Consider the following 20,914-nt stretch of genomic DNA (forward strand, 5'->3'; position numbering starts at 1 on the left):
ACCCCAGGGCTCTCCCCCACGGCTGCCTCGCCCCTTCCTTGTCTCTGCCTTGCTGGGACAGGTTGGGGTGGCCATGGAAGGGGCCCTACCTGGTGCCATGGGCCCTGGTGAACCTGGGCGGAGAATGTGGGTCCAGACCCCACCTGGAGTAAACCCCACTTCTTCCTCTTCTGGGCTGTGGCCTGATTTATTTCTGTAAACTGGGTGAGCGTGCTTTTGCACTTGAGTACCCCTCTTCCTAGAAGTTGGGTGGGTGCAGAAGGAAGCGTCTGTGCTGGATCTGGCAGTCCAGAATGCTCCCTGTGGTGTCCACAAGCCCGCAGAGGTGCACTTCTGTCTTCCTCCCCAGAGCCAAGATGCTGATGGTCACCAAGTGATGAGAATAGGGTGAGGTGCCGATGACCTGCGCGGGGCCACACCACCAGCTCCAGCCCTGTCTCTGTCCTCAGCACAGCTCTCTGTGTGTGAGTGAGGAGCCAGGCCTCAGGTTGCCCAGCTGGGCTTTGTCCCTGGACCCGGGCCACGTGGCTGCCTCCTTTGCCAGCGGGTCTCAGCCGATGCGGGTGCGACAGCGCAGGCTGCCTGAGCCAAGGCCGAGGCTGCACGGTGTGCCGCCTGCCCAGAGCCAGAACATGTGCTGGGGGCCACCCCGCTTCTGGCCGGTCCTCCTGTGCTCTGGCCGAGGGCGAGTTGCTGCTGCCTCCTGGACATGAGGTGTAGGACTGCGGCCAGTGCACAGCTCCAGCCGCCCAGTGGTTTGGCCTCTCGGGCGGGGACCCTGCCCTAGCGCAGAAAGGACCTCCTCCCGGTGCGGAAGAAGGACTCGATCTGCTCCAGTGACCGGCCCTTGGTCTCAGGCACACAGCAGCCAGTGAACGCCAGGTTCACCAAGCAGATGGCGGCGAAGAAGAAGAAAGGCACCTGGAGGCCGAAGGCATTCTGGGGATGAAGAGGGGGTGCCGGGTCACGCGGGAACCCAGGGTCCTCCCGCCCAGCACGAGCTTCATGGCCCCTGCTAGAGTTAGCCAGCCTGGAGCTGGGCACTTCACCCGCTCTTTCCCCTGCTCAGACCCGGGGCTCCCCACCGCCTCCAGCAGGAAACCAGAGGCTTCAGCGTGGCACGCCAGGCCCTCAGAGGCTGCGCACAGCCTTCCTCTCAGCCGGAGCCACCCTGGCCCGGGCCCTTGCCTCTCTCCCCCGTCCCGGCGCCCGTAGTTCGTTCTCAGCCCGTAGTTCATTCCACGGCCCGCACACGGGAGGCCTGCCACTGTAGCCTGGCTGGGAGTGCGCGCTCATCGCCCTCCCACCCACCTGCACTCTGCCTCCCAGCTGGCTTACCCGCTCTGGGTGCCCCCACCCCGCCCTGCCCCACTGGCCGCACCTGATGCCCTGGCTGTCCCATCAGATTCTCCCACGTGGGAGTTGGGAACTGGGACTCGGAGGGTCTGGTTGACTCCAGGGCCTGAGGGGGGTCTGAAAGAGGAGGCTGTGTGAAGCCAGGTGGGAGCCGTGTGTGTGCAGTCTGCCCACACAGACAGAAGGCCCGGCTGCCCGGGCAAGGGTGACAGGCGGGGCGGGCAGGCGTGGCCCTCGGGGCTCTGGTCCGACGCTGGCTGGGGAGGTCAGCCACCTGACTGCTCCTGACAGTTCCCTGTCTGTCTGCTGTGCTGAAAGGGCCTTTGCTGCTCTGTGTCTCCACGGCCCATGGCCTCAGTTTGGAGAGTGTGTGCTGAGGCTTAGGGGACATGATGGAGACGTCCTCAGTGCAGCCCCTGGCACCGGCCAGAGAGGGCCTGGGGCCCAGCACTCACCACCACCAGCAGGAAGGACTTGGTGAGGGCGAAGGCGGTGAGCCAGCTGACCAGCACACACAGCCCCGAGGCCACACCGCGGGCCCGCAGGGGCAGGATCTCCGACATGAGGAGCCAGGTGATGGGCCCCCAGCCCATGGCGTAGCCTGCGGGAGATGGGGACGGGCGGGCTCAGCCCCGCAGGGTGCGAGGGGAAGCCTCTCTGTCCCCACACCTCACACACAGGACGCCCCCGGCCCCGGCCCTCGTGGAGCCCCTGCCACACTTACCCATGATGAAGAGCATGGTGGCCAGCAGGGGCACCAGGGTGAGGAGGCTGGCGGGCGTGGCTGGGGGCTGTTCTGTGCCCCACAGGGGCGCACTCTCTAGGCCCACAGTGCTGTTGGGGGTCAGAGGTTTCGGACCAAAGTGGACGTACAGCCCCAGCGTCAGGTTGGCAGCGAACATGCTGGCTGCTGTGGACAGACAGGTGGCCCACGGCGGGGCCAGGACCCTCAGCGCCCTGTGCCCCATGCGGCCCAGTCCCCGTTAGGCCGCCTTCGTGGCCGCCTGTGACTGGTGGCTCCTGCCTGCTGCGTGTGGGCTCCTGTCACACCCAGTGTGTGTGTTGCTGTCGGCCTGTTTGTTCACATGAGCCTGGGCCTTTCTGGAGCAGCTGGTGCGTTGGGCCCTGCGAGTTGGGGGAGACCCAGGCCCCTCGGAGCTCCCACCGTGAGGGCTGGCACAACGTTCAGCAGCGGCTGAAGGAGCAAATGAGTTAAGTGTGGGTGGGGGCCCATGCTCACCTGAGATGAAGAGCAGGACCTTGCGGCCGGCCAGGTCCATGGTGAGGGCGGCGATCAGTACGGACAGGAGCCTCACCGCCCCCACGATGGCTGCATCATCCTTGGGGGGCTGCAGGGAGGAAGTCGCTGGGGCTGAGGGGCCCCAGCCTGCTGCTTCTCCATCCCCCCCTTCCCAGTTCAGGGCCCTAGGCTTGGCTGCTTGGTGCCAGGGGCTTTCTCTGGTCGCCCAGCCAAGCCCGTGGGGCCTCCTGGGCAAGGCCGTGAGTGCTGTTCCCACTGCACGGAATCCAGGCAGGACGCTGGCTGTGGAACTGCACTGTCAGTAATCAAATCTCATCTCCCTCTGAGCCTGGGACGCGGGGCTCACTGTTATCTCCATTTCACAGAGGAGGAAGCTGAGGTTTGGCGGGGAAGTGACTTCCCTCCGTGAGTGGCAGGTGCTCTGAACTTGGGATCTGTGGTGCCCTGGGTCTACAGTTCTACAAAACTGGTTTCCCCTGTAATTCTGCGTTTTTATTTTAAACATTACTCTGAGAACTGGTGCGTGGCACAGAAACAGTTAAGAGACTCTGACGTCTCCACCCGCACAGGCACCTGGCCCTGGCACAGAGCAGGCGCGCAGCAAGCACAAGCAGTGGCCGCACCGGGCGCTGGGGGCAGAGTGGTGTGGTGGGGGCTGGGCTCTCACCAGCAGGACGGCAGTGCTGTCGAAGATGGACTGCAGGTAGACGAGGATGGGCGTGATGCCTGTCAGCTGCTGCAGGAAGCGCATCAGCAAGGCAATGGCGATGGGCCGGTACATGTGGGGGTCCCGGGCCTCGGCCCACGATATGCGGCTGCTCTGGAGACACCAGGCTGCTGCTGAGGGGGCTGTGCTGCCCCTCCCGCTGCCGCCACCCCACCTGGGGCTGCATGGGGCTGGGTAGGAGGTGCCCTTCTTCCCTCCTCCAGGAAATACCCCGTGCACGGAGGCAACCCTGGCTCTGCGGACAGGCCCAGGGACCCCTGTGTGGACCCAGGCTCTTGGATGAGTGGGTGAGCCAAGGCAGACTCCTGCTTGTCAGTGCTGCTGGGTCCCCAGGCATCCGCTGCACAGCGCCTGTGCCCTGGGCCAGAGGCCCCGGCATCCCGCCGCCCCCACCCCCATTCCTGGAGGGAGACCTGTTGTTTGTCCTCATTTTCCATGAAAAGCAACTGAGGCTCGTAAGGCCGAGTGACTGGCCACAGCCCCATAGAGCTGTGGGCACCCGCCCCTTCACACCTGTCTCCGAACGTTGTCCTGGATCTGCCCAAACTCCCAGCGGATGTCGACATCAGCTCCTCGAAGCCAGGCCAGCGCCTGTAGCGCCTCCGAGTCCCTGCCCCGCGAGAGCAGGAAGCGAGGTGAGTTGGGCATGAAGCTGAGCAGCAGGACCATGATGAGCACAGGCACCTCCCCAGCCACCGCCAGCCAGCGCCACGGCAGCAACAGGCCTGGGGGTGAGGGTAGGGGTGAGGAGCTGGCTCTGGGCTGGGCACAGAGCCCCCTCCCGCGGGGGCCTTGGAGCGGCCTCATCTGCCCTCAAGGGTAAGTCCCAGGGCCACCTCCTACAGGAAGCCTACCCTGACTGCTCCAGGCCTCTGTGATTTTACTCAAGAGGGGCCCCAGGGATCACCTGGCCCCTGGCACAAGGCCTGGGTCCTTGGAGGGTCTCAAGGCCCATGGCAGAGTAACAGAGGGGTAGCCTGAGCAGCAAGGCCCACCAAACCCCACCAACCCCCACCCCACCAAACCAGCTGCACTCTGATCACTTGTCAATATGGACTTCCCAGTTAAGACGATTTGACAGGAAACATTCTGCTGTTAAAAGACAGTTTAAAGACTGCCAGACCAAGAGAAGTCCTGACTGCCCAGTTAATAATGGGGACTTGTGACCAGAGAGGGGCAAGGAATTGCCCAGAGGCACACAACATGATAGTAGCCGAGTCTCTTGCCTGCCAGCCCCAGGTTCATTTGGGAGCACGTTCGTTCCCTTCCCCCACCCATTTCTGCTCAGCGGCACCTGCCCCCACCCAGCCTGCAATGGCAGGTGCTTAGTACTTGCCAAGGGCGTAGAGGGACAGTGATCCGAACACCGCCATGAGCTGGGGTGTGGCCCCCAGGGCCCCACGAACACCTGGGGGAGCAATCTCAGACACGTACACCTGCAAGACACACCCCCGCCCCCGCTGAGAACACAGCCGGGCTCTCGTCCTGTCTGCGACTTACAGCATGAGCTCCTGCGGGCCTCAGCCGCCCCAACTGTCAAGTGGGCGGGTGCGCTCAGCGCGGACCTGGGGACGTGGGGTGGGGAACTAGGAGGTCCAAGGCACCCACACTCTGGCCTCTGCTTCTCCCGGGGGTCTTCATCCCCTGCTGGACTTGCCTGGCCCCTGAGAGGGTGTGTGGAGGGGTGGGTGAGGGGAGGGGTCCCGGGGAGGGTGCAGGGCAGGAACTTCCCTTTCCTTCCCATTGTGTTGCTCAATGTGGACTTTCTCTGATTGGGCAATGGGTCTGTCAGGACTCAGGGCAGGAAGTCTGGGGGGTCCAGAGTAGGGACCGCTGATTTCCCCTAAATCAGCTGCCCGGGTGTGGGTGAGCTGAGGCTCCCTGGCAGACACATCCCCACTGACCGGGGCGCTCCGGGGCCAGGAAGCCTCAGCTGATGGAGGTCAGGACAAACCCCAAGGCAGCGGGGGGGCTGGGTGGGTAGTCCTGGCCTTACCGGGATGCAGGCAGCTGTGAGCCCCCCGGCAAAGCCTGTGAGCGTCCTCCCCAGGAGCAACATCCAGAGGCCATGGGCACCCGCCATGAGAGCGTAGCCGGCTGCCGAGGGCACAGCCGAGAACATGATGCTGAGCTTCCGGCCCAGGAGGTCGTTGAGGACCATGGCACTGAGGCCCCCAGCCGCCGCGCCCAAGGTGAACACGGACTGCGGAGAAAGGGCACAGGGCAGATATGTCTGGGCACCCGGCTCCTCCTATGTCCCGTCAGAGCCTAGAGACAGCTGCTTTTCCAGGCTGTCCCAGGAGCTCGGGCCGCAGGACTCAGGCCCCAGATGGCAGTGAGCCTCCTGTCTCCAGCGGTGTGCAAGCAGCACGGGGACAACCATGTGTCAGGGATGCCACAACGGGAGTCCAGCCCTGGGGAGAAGGTGGGGCCATGTGTCTGATACTGTAATGTAGCAGACAGGAGAATTCTGTGATTTAGGGGCTGATTCCCTGTCCAGTGTAGCGAGTAGGAGCCAGTCAGTGACTTGGGCATGCTGCTTAGCCTGTCTGAGCCTCAGTTTCCTCAGCTGTCCTATGGGGAGAGCGGTAGCACCTACTTCATAGGGTTGGCCCTGGAGTCAGCCAGCTCTCATGTAAGGTGCCTCGCGCAGGCCTGGCCACACTAAGTGCTCGGTACACACTGGCTATTATTATGTTAGCTAATATGTTGTAATTATAAATTTGAGGCTACTAAGATTGCAGTTCTAGAATCTTGGGACTCTGAGGGCCATGCTCTCCTACCCACATGCCCACAATCTGTCCTGGAACCCTCCTTATCCCAGCAGTGCCCCTTTCCTTTGTACCTGATTCCCCTACCGCCCTCATCCAGGGAGGTGTCTGCTCTGCTGTGACAGCCCAGCTCTGGGTGTGGGGGGTCTGGGGAACCCTCAACCCCACCTGATGGAGACCTTTAGGACACTTCACCACCTGCTCCTTCCCGCCCTCTCCATCAGCTTTCACTTCCTCTTTTTATTTCAGGTCCATTATCTGGCCTCACTCCCCTCCCCCTCCAGTCTAGAGTAGGTGGGGGAGGGGCAGACCAGGGACCTGGAGGGGTCTCACAGCTGAGCTTTTGAGGGGTTCCTAGCTGGGGACAGAGCTCAGTGGGTCCCTGCTCCCCTGCTCTGCTCCTCTCAGAGGGGCTCAGAGCATTGCCCTTACCCCAAACCAGGATGCCTGGGTTTTGGTCAGACTCAGGTTTGGATCCAAGGAGTGCTCCAGGGCGGGGATGACGGGGGACGTGTAGACCAGGGCGTACCCGAAGCTGAAATTGCCCAGCACAGCAGCGAAGGTAGCCAGGAACAGCCTCTTGTTCTGCAGGGCCCTGGTGTGTGTGGGAGAGGCAGGTGCAGAGCCATCAGGGTCTTTGAATCCTGCCTCACCTAACTGCTGCCTGTCCTGATCACAGTGGTTGCCTGCTTAGAGGGTAGCGCTTGAAAGGTCTGGGTCAGTCAGATTGGCACCTCCCAGGCCTGAGCACCACCAGCTCCCTTGGGAAACCCCCAGGGCATGAGGGCTGTCGCCCCATAGCCCATCGTGGTGGCTGAGACACCGGTGGAGGAGTGCTATTCCCCAGTGGAGGAGGCTTAGTTTTTGCTTCCCGCTTTGCCATCTAAGGCTTGTTGCATGACCTTAGGCCAGTCCCTTGACCTCTCTGGGCCTCAGTCCCCCTGTCTCTGCCATTTGGGGCCTGGGCCTGCTAGTCAGGGGGACCAGATCCTTAAACAAGACGAGCTTGTCTGCGGCAGGAAGGGACCGTATGGACCCTTGGTGGAGACTTACTGAAGGTCAGCGGAGGCCCAGGATGGTAGCCAGCGGCCCGCTGGAGGGCACCAGCGCCATCCCTAGCCCCCACCCGCAGCCTCGATGCCAGAGACTCACCCGACTCCCGTCCTCTCCCTCGGCGACGGGGGCGTCCTTTCTGGGAAGGTGTCATAGTCCGGGCCCTCGGTTCCCAGCAGCGGCTCCTGCATGGCAAGCCTCTCTTGGCAGCGGCAGCTCCGGCCAGAGGCGCGTCGGGACGCAGCGGCTCTGAGCATCCGGCCGAGCCCGCAGCTCCGCCCCCCGGCCGCGATTGGCTGCGGGGCGGCCCTGCAGAGCGGGCGCTGGCCAATGGGGCGGCCGCGAGCGGTGCGGATGCTGGGGATGCGGGCGAAGCGACCGGGTGGGGCAGCCGGGCTTTCCCGGGGCGCGGGCTCGGGTGCGGGGCGCGGCCGGGCTTTCCCGGGGCGCGGAGCTGGGGCGGGGCGGCAGGGTTTTCCCGGAATGCGGCTCGCGCCTCGTGCGCCCCTGGAGGCCCCGGGGTTCGCCAAGCCGAAGGGAACCCCTCACGGAGGGAGACGCTTGAAGATCGTGCAGGGCCCTTTCCCATTCGCCTGTGTCCACATTTGGGTCGGAGCCGGGTATCAGCACTGGGGCGCAGACTGCATCCCGCCCCCGGGCTCAGCTGCTACAGGCAGGAGGAAACTGATGCCAGAGAGGCGCAGCAAGTCTCTTAAGATCACACAGCGAGCGGACGCTTGGCCCCCTCCGCAAGGCTGTGCGCTCCGCCTTGCGCTTGACTCCCCTCTGCCTGCCACATCGTTGTTCCTTGACGCGGTGAAAGCGGGCTTGCGAGTATCCGGGACAGCCACAGTTGAGGATGTGTGGGAGGAGGAGGGGGTGGCATTCCAGTGGGCGAGGCTTGTACTGTATTTTCCCTGTTTCTGATTGCAGCAGTAACTTGGGCTTATCCAGGTAGTAAGATAAAATTCAAAAATAAGGAAAGCAGAAATGGAAAATTCCCTGGAAACCCACTCTCCAAAAATAACTGAGTTGCTAGTTCCAGGTCTCCCTTCGGATTTTTTTCAGAAAGAAGGGCTGGATCAGGCTCCATTCTGCTGCAGGGGTGTACCACGTCTATTTTGTTTTTTAGCAGGTCCTTCGGGTTATTTCCAAATTTTAGATATCAAAATAGGAACAGGTTTTAAAAAGTTGTTATAATTCCCTTTTATTACCATTGAAATATAGCCATATTAGAACAGAGAAAACAGAGACATGGGAAAGGCACACCCACTGGCAGCAGCCTCTCCCTGCTGGCATGTTAGTGCTTTTCCTTCCTGTCTTTCCCCCATGTGTCTGTTTTTACATATTTGCCCATTGACTGTGTATCTGACACTTCACACTGTATTTAAAGCATTTCCCTGCCACGAGGGCCTCGGCTTTGGACCCAGGCACACCTAGTAAATAGTGACTCTTGCTAGAATGTTGCATAGTCCTCATGGCCATGTTTTGAAAACTGAGATATGACACATCGAAAGGAAGCTGGGCTGTACGAGGCCTTCCCAGGACAGATCCCCTCCCACCCCTATGTCCTCCTCCTGTCTCTGGTCTGTAGAAAAACTGAAGCCAAAGAATACATGTAATCAGAGAAATGGAAAAAATGCAGAAGCAAAGAAAAGCAAACAGGACGAAACAATAATAGTTCAGTCATTACACAAAGCCGAGGACCCGCAGGTCCTCCTCAAAGGCAGTCGGTAACATTCTGAGCCATAGCCTTTCAGCTGTTTTACAGATACTGAAGCCCTCACCAGGTGGAAGAGTTAACTACATGGCGACCAGACTGTCGCCGTGACATAAGCTGCTCCATCTTGCACAATTCCAAGACCTGGCCTCCAAGGAAATGGGAAAAAACTGACCCTGACGCTGAAGATTAAGTCTACTTAAAACCATCAAGATGATGCCAGTCAAGCCAATTTCAAGACGACTGTCAGATCTTACTGTGCTGTTCTGCAGGTAGCCCCCTCTTTCCCCCTGTGCACCCCCGAAATTCCCCTTTTAAAGCTCTTGCCCCGATTGGCAAAGGGGAAGTTGGCTTTTGGACACGAGTCCACCTTCTCCCTTGGTTGCTGGCCTCCTGAACAAAGCACTCTTTCATTTCCTACCAGCACTTGTCTCTCGAGTACTGGCTTTTGAGCAGCAAGCAGCCTAACCTGGATTCCATAACAGCATCTTAAAGGTACAGCTCAATGAATAAGCCTCGGTGTGCACCCTTGGAATCAGGCTCAGACTAAGAAAGAAGCTTCTAATTACCCTAGCAAGTCCCAGGTAACCCTTCCCAGTCAGACCCGCCCTCCCGAGGCCTCATGACCCTGACTTCTTTTACTGTGGACTTGTTCATCTTGCTCTTGGACCTCTTGCGTGGACACTGCTCTTGTTTCTGGCTCTTTTTCCAATTTTTTTTTCTTTCAAAGTCAGCTTTATTCAGGTGCAATCTGTGTACAGTAAAACGAACCCATCTCAAGCGTGTAGATTTATGAGCGTTGACGACTGTATCACCCAGCCGCCCGCCAGTCAGGACGCAGCACATTCCCATCCTCCAGCCGGTGCCCCCTCCCCACCCCCAGAAGCTACTCACTGTCGTCTGTGGTCGTAGAATAGATGTAGCTTTTCTCGAGTTTCACAGAAAGAGAACCTTACATTAAACGCTGGTTTTTCCAGCTTCGTCCACTCAGCGTGTCTGTGAGATTCGTCTGTGCTGTGTTGCCAGGGGTTTGTTCTCTTTTTGTTGCTGTGCACGAGCTCCATCCTTTGATGGGCATCTGGGTTTCATGGGGCTCAGGGCAAGCCACCCCTAAATATTCCAAAGTGGCATATTGATTATTTTGAATTAAAGTTACTTGAGAAACAATGGATGCAGAAAGGACATGCCGACCCTCCTCTCTGGCCCCCTGAAAGCAGGAAGTAAATTTCCCGTGTGGAAGACACCTTCCCCGCACCAGGAGGCAGAGAGACATCATCGCCAGAGACGGAGAATTCAGGGCAAGAGGCTGTGTAACACTCTGTTAAGTTCCTTCACTGATTAGTACTCAAGCCTGAAGTTTCTTTGTCTTGTCAGTTCTTCATAATTTTTTTTTTTTGCCTAAAAAGTAGAAAAGCTGCCTGCTTTGGTCATTTCTTTGGGTCCTGTAAGACCTCCTTATATATGAAATTTAAGTTGTTTTTTCCCTCCTGTTAATCTGTCTTGTGTCAATTAAATGACTAGACGAGCCGAAAGAAACCAGGAAGGGGTAAGGGGAAATTTCCTTCTCCTGGGCAGGTTATTTTAAGTTTGGGGGCTAAAAAAATTAAGCTGTGTGACTCTCCTCATAACTAACCCTGTCTTAACTTTTTAAGCTTCTTGAGTGGACGAACCTGGACTCGCTTATGAATCTGCTGTCATGAGCATTAAGGTTATTTCAAACGTTCTTGCTTTTAAAATTAGCAACGTGATGGCTACCTTTGCCCTTAAAAGGTAACTTCCTTCAGGACACTTCTGTGGTCCTCAGGCCCTTAACCCTCCCATCTTCTCTCCTGCCCACTCTCACCTGGGTCTGCCCTGCTGGGGAGCCTGGCCTCTGGGGGTGACGTGCAACTATCCCCCTCTTCCACCCTGCCGGTGCCTGGCACAGCATGGGCACACAGCCGGGGCCAGGAAGCCCCTTTCCGACTTGAATTTAGAACCTGCCCCTCGTCCTTAGCCTCCCCCAGCCCCCATGTAGGGAGTCTCAGCTTAGGGGTAGCAGAAAGCACTGGCCTGGGACTGGGGGCAGCTGGCTCTGCTGGGCCTGGGAAAACGGCTTTTCCCACCCTGGACACACCCACTCGGAGGCTCCGCCCCCAGCTCCAGCCCCTCCCTGGGGGAGGCCCCCTGAGAAGTGGTTCTTTAGAGGAAGGGCCCCTTGTGAATCCACTCAGGCTGCTGCTCACCGGTGCCTGCCCCTGGGGAACGTGGCAGCTCCGGGGCAGGCCTCTCCTAGGACTTGGGAGCCCCCACGGCTGGAAGGTAAACGTCCTGCAGAACTGCCAGGGTTGGGGAGGGGCCGGGCAGAGACAACTTCGTTCCCTGGACCTCGCTGGCTGACTGAGGGCACCAGAACTTAACAAGTCCAAACTATCCCTGTACAGAAGAGGAGCCTGAGGACAGGGCCTTGGGCTGCCATGACCCCCTCCTCCCAACCCTGAGGCTTCTCAAGAGGCCTGCTCCAAGGAGCCACTTCCTTTATGGAGCCTCACTTTCCCCATCCATAAGATGGGTGTGACCTGGTGCCCACTTCCTTTGCTGCCATGTCAGCAGAGAGAGGCTGGTGCCTTTGATACAGTTCCTCCTGCAGTTTGACAAAGGTCCCTCCAGACAGATCTGCTGGCTTCCCGCTGCCCAGGAAACTGGCCGAGCTGCATTCCGGCCTCCCTGGCCCAGGGCAAAAGGCCTCCGAGGAAGTCAGTGGGGCTGAACTTGACTGCCCAGCCTCCCATCAAATCCAGGGAGAAGGTGAGGAGTTGGAGGGAATGCCGGTAGCCCAGGGGCTGTCTCGTTCGGTCCTCATCCTCCCATGGTGGTCTCAGCATCCCCATTTTACAGAGGAAACAACTGAGGCTCAGAGAGTCACTGCCCAGGGTCACCTCTTGGCCTCTCACTCCTGCTATGTCGGGGTTCCTGAGGGAGGGGGATGGGAGGGCAGGCAGAGGATGGGTGGTCGGCCCCTTCCCAGAGGCAGTCCTGTCCCTCGCCTCCTTCTCACAGATGGGCCAGCCAGGGCCCCCTGGGGAGAAGGTCTCTGACACCCAGCTGTCCGGCGCTCCTGCCGTCCCTAACCGTGCCCCGGCCGATGGCATCCCTGGCCCCGAGGACTCGGACCTGGTGCCCTCCCTGACCTTGGCTGCAGCCCTGGTCCTGCTGTTCCTCCTGCTCTCAGCGTGGCTGGTGCGGGACAGGCCCCTCCAAGGCTCCTGCTAAGGAGGTTCTTGAGCAGGGAGTGGGGGGGTCCCGGGGCTGGGCGTGGTACAGGCAGGAGTGGCACCGCAGGATCAGAGCCAGGCATGGTGGTGGCCAGCTACCCCCGGGCCAAACTGCGACAAGCCCTCAGTGTGTGCCCATGGCTGCCCCAGTGAGTTCCCAGGAGGCCCCCAAGCACCCCCTTGACTGGAGGGCAGGAATGCGGGTGAGCCCTGTGCTCTGCTGCAGAAGGCCGTGGCTGGGGCCTCGCGCCCACCGTGGAAGGTGGGCCGAGAGGCCTGGGGCAGCATCGGCTCAGCTCTGTCCCATCCTGGTTTGCTGCAGGGCTTGGGCTCGGTCCCCATCCTTCCCTTACCTCCCTGAGTGTTGCAGATAAAGCCAGGTGACCCGTGGGTATTTGTGGAGTAAAAGTGAGCCATGAAATGAAGGTTCCAGCCCAGGCTCTGAGCGTGCTGGCCGTGCAAAGGTCGACAAAACAAGGCCCTTCGTTCCACACCTTGGTTTCTGCTGACATCAAAGGAGGACGGCAATACCTGCTTCTGGGTTTTGTTGTGTTCTGGGCACCAGTGGGTGGGCGTTCTGCGGTCGCCTCCGCAGCGGGCCGTCTCCCTCTGTGTCTGTTTCTTCCCCTCCTCCTGGAACCCAGAAAACCCTCGGAGGAAGCCCGCTCCCTCTCCAGGGCTGAGGCGGGATGCGCTGATCTCGGCCTCCACCTGGTGGCCAAAACCAGAATTACACCATCTGCAGTGCGATGCCTTTGGGTTCCCATCGGGGCACAGGAGGCGAAGGTGTTTTAACGTGGGAAATTTTGATTGTGGATCAGCACAGATCTCATTACCAAGAGAGAACTTCTCTGATCGTTTACTATTTATCTTCTTTCCCTTCATTTCTGATCTATATTCTCCTTAAGTCGTCAGGAAGGAAGCAGGGGGGTGCGGGAGAACTGTGCGCGAGGCGGCGGGGCGGGGCGGGGCGGGGCGGGGCAGGGAGGGGGTGGTCTCTGCCCGGGGTCGTCTTTGCCTTTCTGCCCCACAGCGGCCTTTTCTTGGGCTCCGGGCAAAGGAAGATGCGCGTTTCTGGGGGTGTGGAGGCCGTGCAGACCCTCAGGACTGGAGGCTCCAGACTCCCTGCCTCTCATTGAGCAAGTAACTTACCAAGACCCTTCCCGTGTGCCAGACACTGTGGGGAAGTGGGGTGAATGGACGGATGCCCAGGGAGCTTGGTGGCTCTGCGCTCAGTCCTACTCCTCCCCCCTCCTCCCTCACTCCTCCCTCTCTTCTCCTTCCCTTTCTTCCTCCCTCCTCCCTGGGCTGGGGGCCTCTGGGGGTCCCAGGCCCCACATCCCTCCTCACACCCTCCCCGAGGCTGGCGGAGTCAGAACAGAGCCCTCGGCCCCTCCCCTCCCGGTGTGAGACCCGTGTCCACCGACCCCAGGCAATCGCCCCCACTCCCCCCAGAGGTGGCTTCCAGTCTGGGGGGTGCAGGGAAGCCTAGATGAGCAAAGAAGCCATCGTCCATCCCCGGGGAGCAGGGTGGGGAGAATTCTCTCTGGACCTTGCCTGAGGCCTCGGCCCTGCCCCCAGCCCACACGGGGTGGGGCCGAGTGTGTGTGGGCCCCCTGCTGCATCTCTGACCGGCGCCTGAGAAAATGCCCTGTGGCTTCCGACTCGGTTCCAGCGGCCCCCTCCCTGCTTCCGCGGAGCCCCCTCCGCAGCGCCTGAGGCCGGCGCAGGCATCTGCGCGAAGCTCGTCCAGGAAGGAACTGCGTCCTCCGGGGAAATGTTGTTCTGTGTAATTCAGTGACCCATTTTGTAAATATTGTGGTTCCATTTGGGGTTTTTCCTTCTTCGCCTCCCGACACTCCCCCAACTCTGCCCCCCACCTTCCAGGGATGCCAGGGCAGCCAGATGCCTGAGGTTAGGAAAGTCTGCGCTTCCAGTGGGCTGGGTGTCGCCAAGGGTGACAGGATGGGCCCAGGTATGGGGCTGGTGAGCCAGAGAGTCCTGGCGTGGGGCAGCTGGCTGCTCTCTGAGCCCTTCGGCAGCAAGTCGCTGGGAGCCGGCAGCTTGCTGGTGTGCATGTGTGTGTGTGTGTGAGCACGCATAGGTGCTGGTGTGCCTGTGTGTATGCATGTCTGTGCGCGCACAAGTACGCTCATGTGCTGCAGACATGCACCACATGCATACGTGACACACATGCCGTGTGGGTGCATGTCTGTGTACACGTGCGTGTGTGTGCGTGTGCCCGTGTGTGTGCCTACATGCGTGCCTGTGTGTGCACGTGAGCACATATGCACCGTGACACCTGTATCTGCGTATATGTGCATGCACATGTGCGTATACATATAGGCGTGTCTGTGTGCACACCTGTGTGTGTGCATGTGCACTCATGTGTTTAAGCCACATGGCCTCCCTATGGGAGACTGAGGACGGAGTAGAACTGCCATCTTTCCTACTAGCCTGGGCATGGTCTGGTGGGTGTTTGCAAGGCAGGGTTAAAGTGGCCCCAGGGGGACAGGGAGGTGTCTCCTTGAGAGAAGAGGCTGTCGCCAGCTGTGTGGCCTCAGGAGAGTTCCACAGCCCGAGTCTCCTTTCAAATCAGTCTAAGGGGTGGTGGGGCGACACTGCTACCTCAGTTGCTTTCTGCTTACCTCCTAAAAGGGCCCCAGTTGTGTTTGGGGTGGCAGTGTATCTACCCGAAAATAGGTTTCCCTAGCAGCTGTGCAGCTGAGTGGCCACATGAGCTAGTTCTGGCGGGGGGTGTCGACAGGACTGTCCAGGGAGCGCCACCTTCCTGATTGGAGAGGTTATGGGTCCTACCTGATTCTCCCTGCCTGGAATCTAGTTGTGTCGCCTGGGGGCGCAGCAGCCCTCTTGCAACCAGGAGGTGAGAGCCCAGGCTAGGATGGTGGGCAGGGACGAAGCAGGAGCTGGTTCTTCGATGATGTGGAGCCCGCATGCCGTGCTGTGCTAGCTGGTTTTCTGTGTGTTGCAGCCTCGTGGGCTCCTGAGTGGTACATGGCATTGCCCCCTCCTCACCCGTGGATCAGGGGGCCTGGGGATGGAAGGGGCAGGCTCATAGGTGTGTTCTGGAGCTGGATGCTGGAGAATTGTCCTCAGAGGCAGGCGGGAACCTCTCAGGAGAGGCCCCTGTGCGCTAGGAGGAGAAGGAGGAGGGGATGAGGATGGCCTGGCCTGGCTTCCCAGTGGGAGGTGGGCACCTCCAGGGCCCTCATCTGAGACCAAGCACAGCCTGGATCCACGGGCCTTCCTCCTGCCCGGTGTCCTCTGCAGGGTGAGAGTGAAAGAGACAGGAATGAGGTGACAGGTGGAAATCCCCTCCTCTACCCAAGGAGACAGGAGAGGGGCTTGCACAGATGGCAGGTGGACAGGTGGGCAGACGGGCAGGTGCTCGGGGGCAGAGTCATCCTTCCTCGTGCCGTAGGGCAGCCGGTCCTGAGAGTCTGGCCCTGGCTGGAGCACTCTCCTGTCCTTCTCAGCAGAGACCTGGCCAGACACCCCCGGTGGACACTTCTCCTCGGGGCTTCAGCCATACATGCCTCATGTACCAAGTGCATCTTGCTTGGGGCACAGAGAGGGAACAGGAGAAGGCCAGGCGGAGGCTGACCAGTCCCCCTGCTGGCCATCAGCCCCTCTTTGGGTCCCGCAATGGGGACCCAGTTCTGATCCGAGTGATCTGGGTGAAGTGAGTTCTTTCCCCCTTGGCCTTGTGCTGGGAAGGGTCAGACCCAGGTGCCCAGCCCCGGCCAGGTGCACAGTGACCCCGGTGCTAACAACCCTGGGGTCCACACCGCGCACCCCGCTGTCGGGGGCCGGCTGGGCCTGCGGAGACTGCAGGGGAGGGCGGGGCGGCGGGGAGTGCGGCCCGGCCAACCTGGTGTTTCTGCCTCTTAGCGGCCTCAGCCAACACCCTCTCCCGGGACTCAGCCAACTATCTGTGGGCCGCTAAGTAGTGGAGCAGCTGCTTCTCTTGCTCAAGTCCGACATTACATTTTTTCGGATGGCTGGACACTTCCTGGTTTGCGGCGTGTGAGCGACAGCCTCGCCCTGTGCCGGCCGCTCCCCCGCGTCCCTCCAGCCTCCCCCTTCCCTCCCGGCCGCGGGCGGCGGCGGGGCTGGGCCGGGACCGCTCCGGCCCCTCGCCCAGACGGAGCCCACACAGAGCCTCCAGGGCTGCAGGTGGCCCGGGAAACCTCCCCTCGGTTATTTTTGGCCCCTGTGCTGGCCCGTGGACTCGCTGCCAAAAGCAATGACTGAATTTTCATCTTGTTTTGCTGACTGTTTAGAATATGTCAAAAATGTTCCACTGGGAGACCCGTGGCCACCTCCGGGGGTGGGGAGTGGGGCCAGGCCCCCCAGGACTAAGCCTCTGGGGCTCCCGGCGAGCTGGGGGAGGATGGGGGCCAGTGAGGGCGCTTGTCACAGGTGTCACTTGTTGGTGCCTCGGGAGCACCAGTCCGTGTGCAGTCGCCAAGAATCGCCCCCGCTCCCGTAACCCGGGGGGCTGTTCTCTTCCGAGGCTCAGAGCTGCTCTGCGACGTCTCCCCTCCGGGGGGCGGCTGAGGGGTTCTGCGCCCAGGCTCTCCTCCCTGTTGGCGGGCGGGCGGACGCCTTTCCAGCCCTTCTGTGGCGGGCAGGGCCGGAGGCTGGGCAGGTGGGTGGGTGGCAAGCAGAACCGGCAGGATCTACCCCCAGGGGTCTTCCCCTCACCTCTGGGGGGCCTGCTCAGGGCCACTGGACGACAGACCAGGTTTGGCACTTCCTTTGAAGTGTCCGCATCAAGAGGCCCTGGGGTTTGCACCCTGGCCCTGCGACTGCAGCATCCCTGCTGGGAACCGCCACACTGTCCTGGGGAGCTCGCTGGAGTCTGCCTGGGGGGCTGAGTCCAGGGCCCAGGCCCCGTCCACCACCTCCCCAGACCTCGGGAATGTCCACTGGCCACAGGCAGAGAGCGGCGGGTGGCGGTCAGGGCTGCAGCCCTAGGAGCCCGGTGGCCCTGGCCCGGGGGCTCCCAGTCCTGTTCTGGGAAGAGACAGGGTAAGGGCGGGTCACTGCCTGGAGGGCAGGGGAGATTCAGACCCTGACCTCTCTGCCAGCCTCAAGGCCCACCACAGGGAAGTTTCTAGAAGGGAGTGTGGGGAGTCTCCAGGGAGGGGAATTTGGGCTGGGGGTTGAGCGTGTGAAGGCGTGAGTACCCCAGCATCTCGGGACCTTGGTTACCTGCACGTCTTGGACAGCACCCCCTTGGAAGGGTCAGGGGTTCCGTTCTGTGAGGAGCTGACATCCGACACTGTTTTCTCTCCAGCTGTCCCAGAAGAATGCGTGCTGCCTCACCAGCCTTGTGTTCTGTCCCCATGGCTAATCCCAGGAGGAAGGCCAGGAGGCCGGGAGCCCCTACCCACACCACATACATAGGTGTTCGGACACGTGTGTGCACATAGACATGTGCACATGCACCCTGGTGTGTCCTGTAGTGCACGTGCACACATGCTGTGCACACGTGTATGTGTGTCAGTGCGTGCACGGGCACACGCATGTATGTGCACACACAGGCTTTAACAAAGTGACCCCATCCCCTGTGGGACGGGCTGGCTTGGTCCCCACGAGCTTTGTCACAGCATCCACACGGCCCTCAGATGCGTCTCGGGTGTGTGAGGCGCCAGCAGTGGGATTAGGGCCCGCCCCAAGGGAGCTCTGGGTCCAGGAGGGGAGACGGCTCCAGACCCAGCCTGGCACACCTCCTGGCGCGGATGGAGTGCCCTCAGCATGCGTGAGGCCCGCTGGGGTGGGGGTTATGGGGACGGGAGAGGCGGTTCCAGGGTGGGGAGTGGCTTGGTCCTGGGTGGGTGGGGCTGCAGCCAGCAGGTGTGTCTGGAGCCTGGGGCTAAGTGGGCTGTGAGAGGGGGCAGTCAGGCTGTGGTAGAGGGCAGCCTCAGACACTCCGGGCTGGCCTGAGTGTGGGCCCGGGACCCACGTAGATGACATGTGTGGGTCTTAAGCCCCTGTGTCTCCACCACCTGGGCCTGGCTTTCAGCTGGTCTGTCGCCCACGCATGGCTGCCTGGCCTTTCTAAGACTCAGCTCACCGGGGCCCGTGGTCACCGTCTCTGGGGTCCCGTGGGAGTGGAGGCACATAGGAACACACGATCTGGGGAGAAGAAATGTGCTCGCTGCGTGAACACATGTGTAGCCCCGCCCCTCCTGGACGGAGGTCTGTTGCCCCGCTCCCCACGGCCGGAGGCGTCGCTGTGCCCAGGTTTGGTCCCCGGTGGGCCTCCTGTGCCCCGTGGTCCCTCGCTGCCTGTTGACGTGATGCTCTTCAGGGTCGAGAGCAAATACCTCCATCTGAGGACGCCGCCCTGGCTTTCTGTATCCTGAGTCCACAGGCCCCCTTGGCCCGGACACTGCCAGGGCAGGAATCTTGTGACACTGGTCCTGTCTGTTGGCCGGGCCTTGCGGAGTGAGAAGCGTGTGCATGTGCGTGCAGCCCCGGGCCCGATGGCCGGGACCTGAGCCTGAGCCCCCGCGCCTGCCAGTGCGGGTGAGGCTGGAGCACGCTGAGGCCCACCTGCCTGCTGTCGGCGTCCACGGCGCTCAGAGCTGCCCTCTGAGGACCCCGAGACAGGCGGGGCGCCCTCGCCTGCTGGTTTTCCCTCTTCCATAGACTCCTATTTGTCAGGATCAAGGCTGAGTGCCCACGGGCCCCTCTGCCACTGCTGGGAAACGGGCCCCTCCCCAAGACAGTCCCTCCAGCCTCGGCTCATCTCCACCTTTCCCAAAGTCCAGACGTAATGCATCTGAGTTCATCTGGGGTCTGGCCCCGGCAAAGCGAGGTGGTGGTCTTCAGGTCAGGCACCCTCCCAGATGCACTTGAAACGAGGGTCTCACGTGAAGGCCCCCCCAGAGCTGGGTGGAGGCAGCCCCATGCCTCTCGCTGGGCAGCTCCCAGGTGATGGCTGGGGACGCCGGGCAGCCCTGTACAAGTGAGGGGGGCTGTCCATATCCGAGCATCCTAGGACCCAGCGCTTTCTCCTATCTGTCCTGGGTGCCTGGCGCTCCAGCTTACGGACACCCCTCCGAGGGAGGGCAGAGGAGGTGACTGGAGCTCTTCACCGTCTCTGCATAAGGTCAGGGCAGGACCCTTCTGGCTCGGGGCTTCCCAGCGCTCCCCCACCCTTCCCCAAAGCTGGCCGGCCTGGACTGCAGGCTCGACGGCCTGGAACAGGCCCCTGGCCTCTGGGAGGCTGAGCTGCAGCAGACTTGGCCTCCCCTCCGTCGGGAGCCGAAGTCCTTGCTGCCGCGCCGGCTGGGGAGGAGCAGCTGGCCTGGCCTCTGGGAAGGGTTCCTGGGGCCGGGCTGTCCCCACAGGGCCCCTCCTGAGCTCCTATCCACCATGTCTTGGCCGGGGCTGGCCTGCTGGGCGGCAGTGTGACAGACTTGAGAGTGAACACAGTTCCCCTGACCTAGAAGGCACTTGGGGGAGATGGCGGGGTGACACTGGAGGGACGGACATGGTGTCCGCGCTCGGCCCCCGAGCCCACTGCTGGCCCCAGGCCTGCCGGTCACCTGGGCCGCCCTGACCTCACACTTCCATTCCCTCCGCCGTAGCCGGGATGACAGCTGCACCCCCATCAGGGCCGGCTGGGACCGCGGGAGTTCACCGGGGAGCTGCAGCCGTCCGCGCGGGTCTGCAGGGAGGTGGCTTGGGCGGCCTTTCTGCTTGCCCGCTTGCTTGTGTTTCTCTGCTACGTGGATGAATGATTGGGGTCATTTTTTTTTAAGTTAAATGGTTGCTTTGAACAAACCTAGGATTGTTGTCCACCTGCATGTTGGTCACGTGGTAAAAAGGGACATTAAGCATTAACAGACGCCCCAGAAAGCGCCTCACCGTCACAGGCTGACCGGGCAGCGGCCGCCCGCAGGGCTCGGAGCCGGAGGCGAGGCCAGGCCAGCGGGCCGCGGCCCCGGTGCGGGGAGACGCACACGTGGATGCAAGACACCCTCAGTGATGGGTGAGGGACGGTGGGGGGGTCGCGGGAGGGCCCTGAGGGGGCTGTGGGAGAGCTAGGGCCTGAGCCGGGTCTTGGAGGATGAGCAAGACTTTAACAGGCGGAGAGCTGAGGAGGTGTCCATGGTGTCCAGGGGCTGGGAGGACCGTGAGCGCACAGCCCCCTCCACCCATGTCCACCCACCCCTCAGCCCCCACCCCCCACCCACACCCACCCATCTGCTCACCCACCCAACACACACACCTCCACGCACTCTCAACACCCTCCACCCTGCCACCCACATCCATCCCCCCACTCAGCCCCCAGCCCCCAAGTGTGCATGTGCGCGTGCCCGCACACACACGCACACACACACGGAGGCTTCATGGAGGTTTCAGGTACGTGCCAGGAGTGGGGGCTGCAACAAGAGGCAGAGCCAGGGGCAGGTGAGGCCGGCCTGCTGGGAGGCTAGGAGGAGGCAGGTTGGGCAGGGCCGGCAGCAGGTGCCGAGGGGGGTTGTGAAGCAGGCGCTCAGGCTGGGGGTGGCTGGTGACCTGGTCGCCAGCATCTTGCTCGGGGCGGGGGCTGGAGGAGTGGCAGTTCTTAACTGAGCAAGTCTGGGCCCACGGTGGCCCGTGTGAGGGTTCTGGGCACGGGCCACACCAAGCCCTCAGGCCCCAGCGGCGGCACCTGAGCAGATGGATGGGAGCCGCAGCGCAGGGTTCCAGAAGCCCGAAGCCCCTCCAGCTGTTCCCCAGCCCCTCTGG

At 61.4% G+C, this 20,914-nt stretch overlaps 1 protein-coding gene across 1 annotated transcript; it reads right to left on the reverse strand.

Moving 5' to 3' along the window:
• Positions 1-186: 186 nt before the first annotated feature.
• On the reverse strand, positions 187-7,398 carry SLC2A6 (solute carrier family 2 member 6). The gene is made up of 10 exons (XM_006217499.4): positions 7,268-7,398; positions 6,548-6,710; positions 5,341-5,547; positions 4,681-4,780; positions 3,858-4,069; positions 3,285-3,437; positions 2,597-2,705; positions 2,081-2,266; positions 1,812-1,957; positions 187-939 (listed from the first exon to the last, which is right to left on the reverse strand). The coding sequence occupies exons 1-10, from the start codon at positions 7,357-7,359 to the stop codon at positions 784-786; spliced, it is 1,524 nt and encodes a 507-aa protein (XP_006217561.1). The 5' UTR covers positions 7,360-7,398; the 3' UTR covers positions 187-783.
• Between the last annotated feature and the right edge of the window lie 13,516 nt (positions 7,399-20,914).

Source organism: Vicugna pacos, chromosome 4 (assembly GCF_048564905.1).
Source record: "Vicugna pacos chromosome 4, VicPac4, whole genome shotgun sequence".
NCBI classification, from domain to species: Eukaryota; Metazoa; Chordata; class Mammalia; order Artiodactyla; family Camelidae; genus Vicugna; species Vicugna pacos.

Coding starts and splice junctions, on each gene's coding strand:
- SLC2A6 (XM_006217499.4), bottom strand. CDS start 7,359: ATGCAGGAGCCGCTGCTGGGAACCGAGGGCCCGGACTATGACACCTTC. Junction 4,070..4,680: donor ACTGTCCCTCTACGCCCTTG/GCAAGTACTAAG, acceptor CCTCACCCCCAG/GCCTGTTGCTGCCGTGGCGC. Junction 2,706..3,284: donor ACAGCACTGCCGTCCTGCTG/GTGAGAGCCCAG, acceptor TCCTCCCTGCAG/CCCCCCAAGGATGATGCAGC.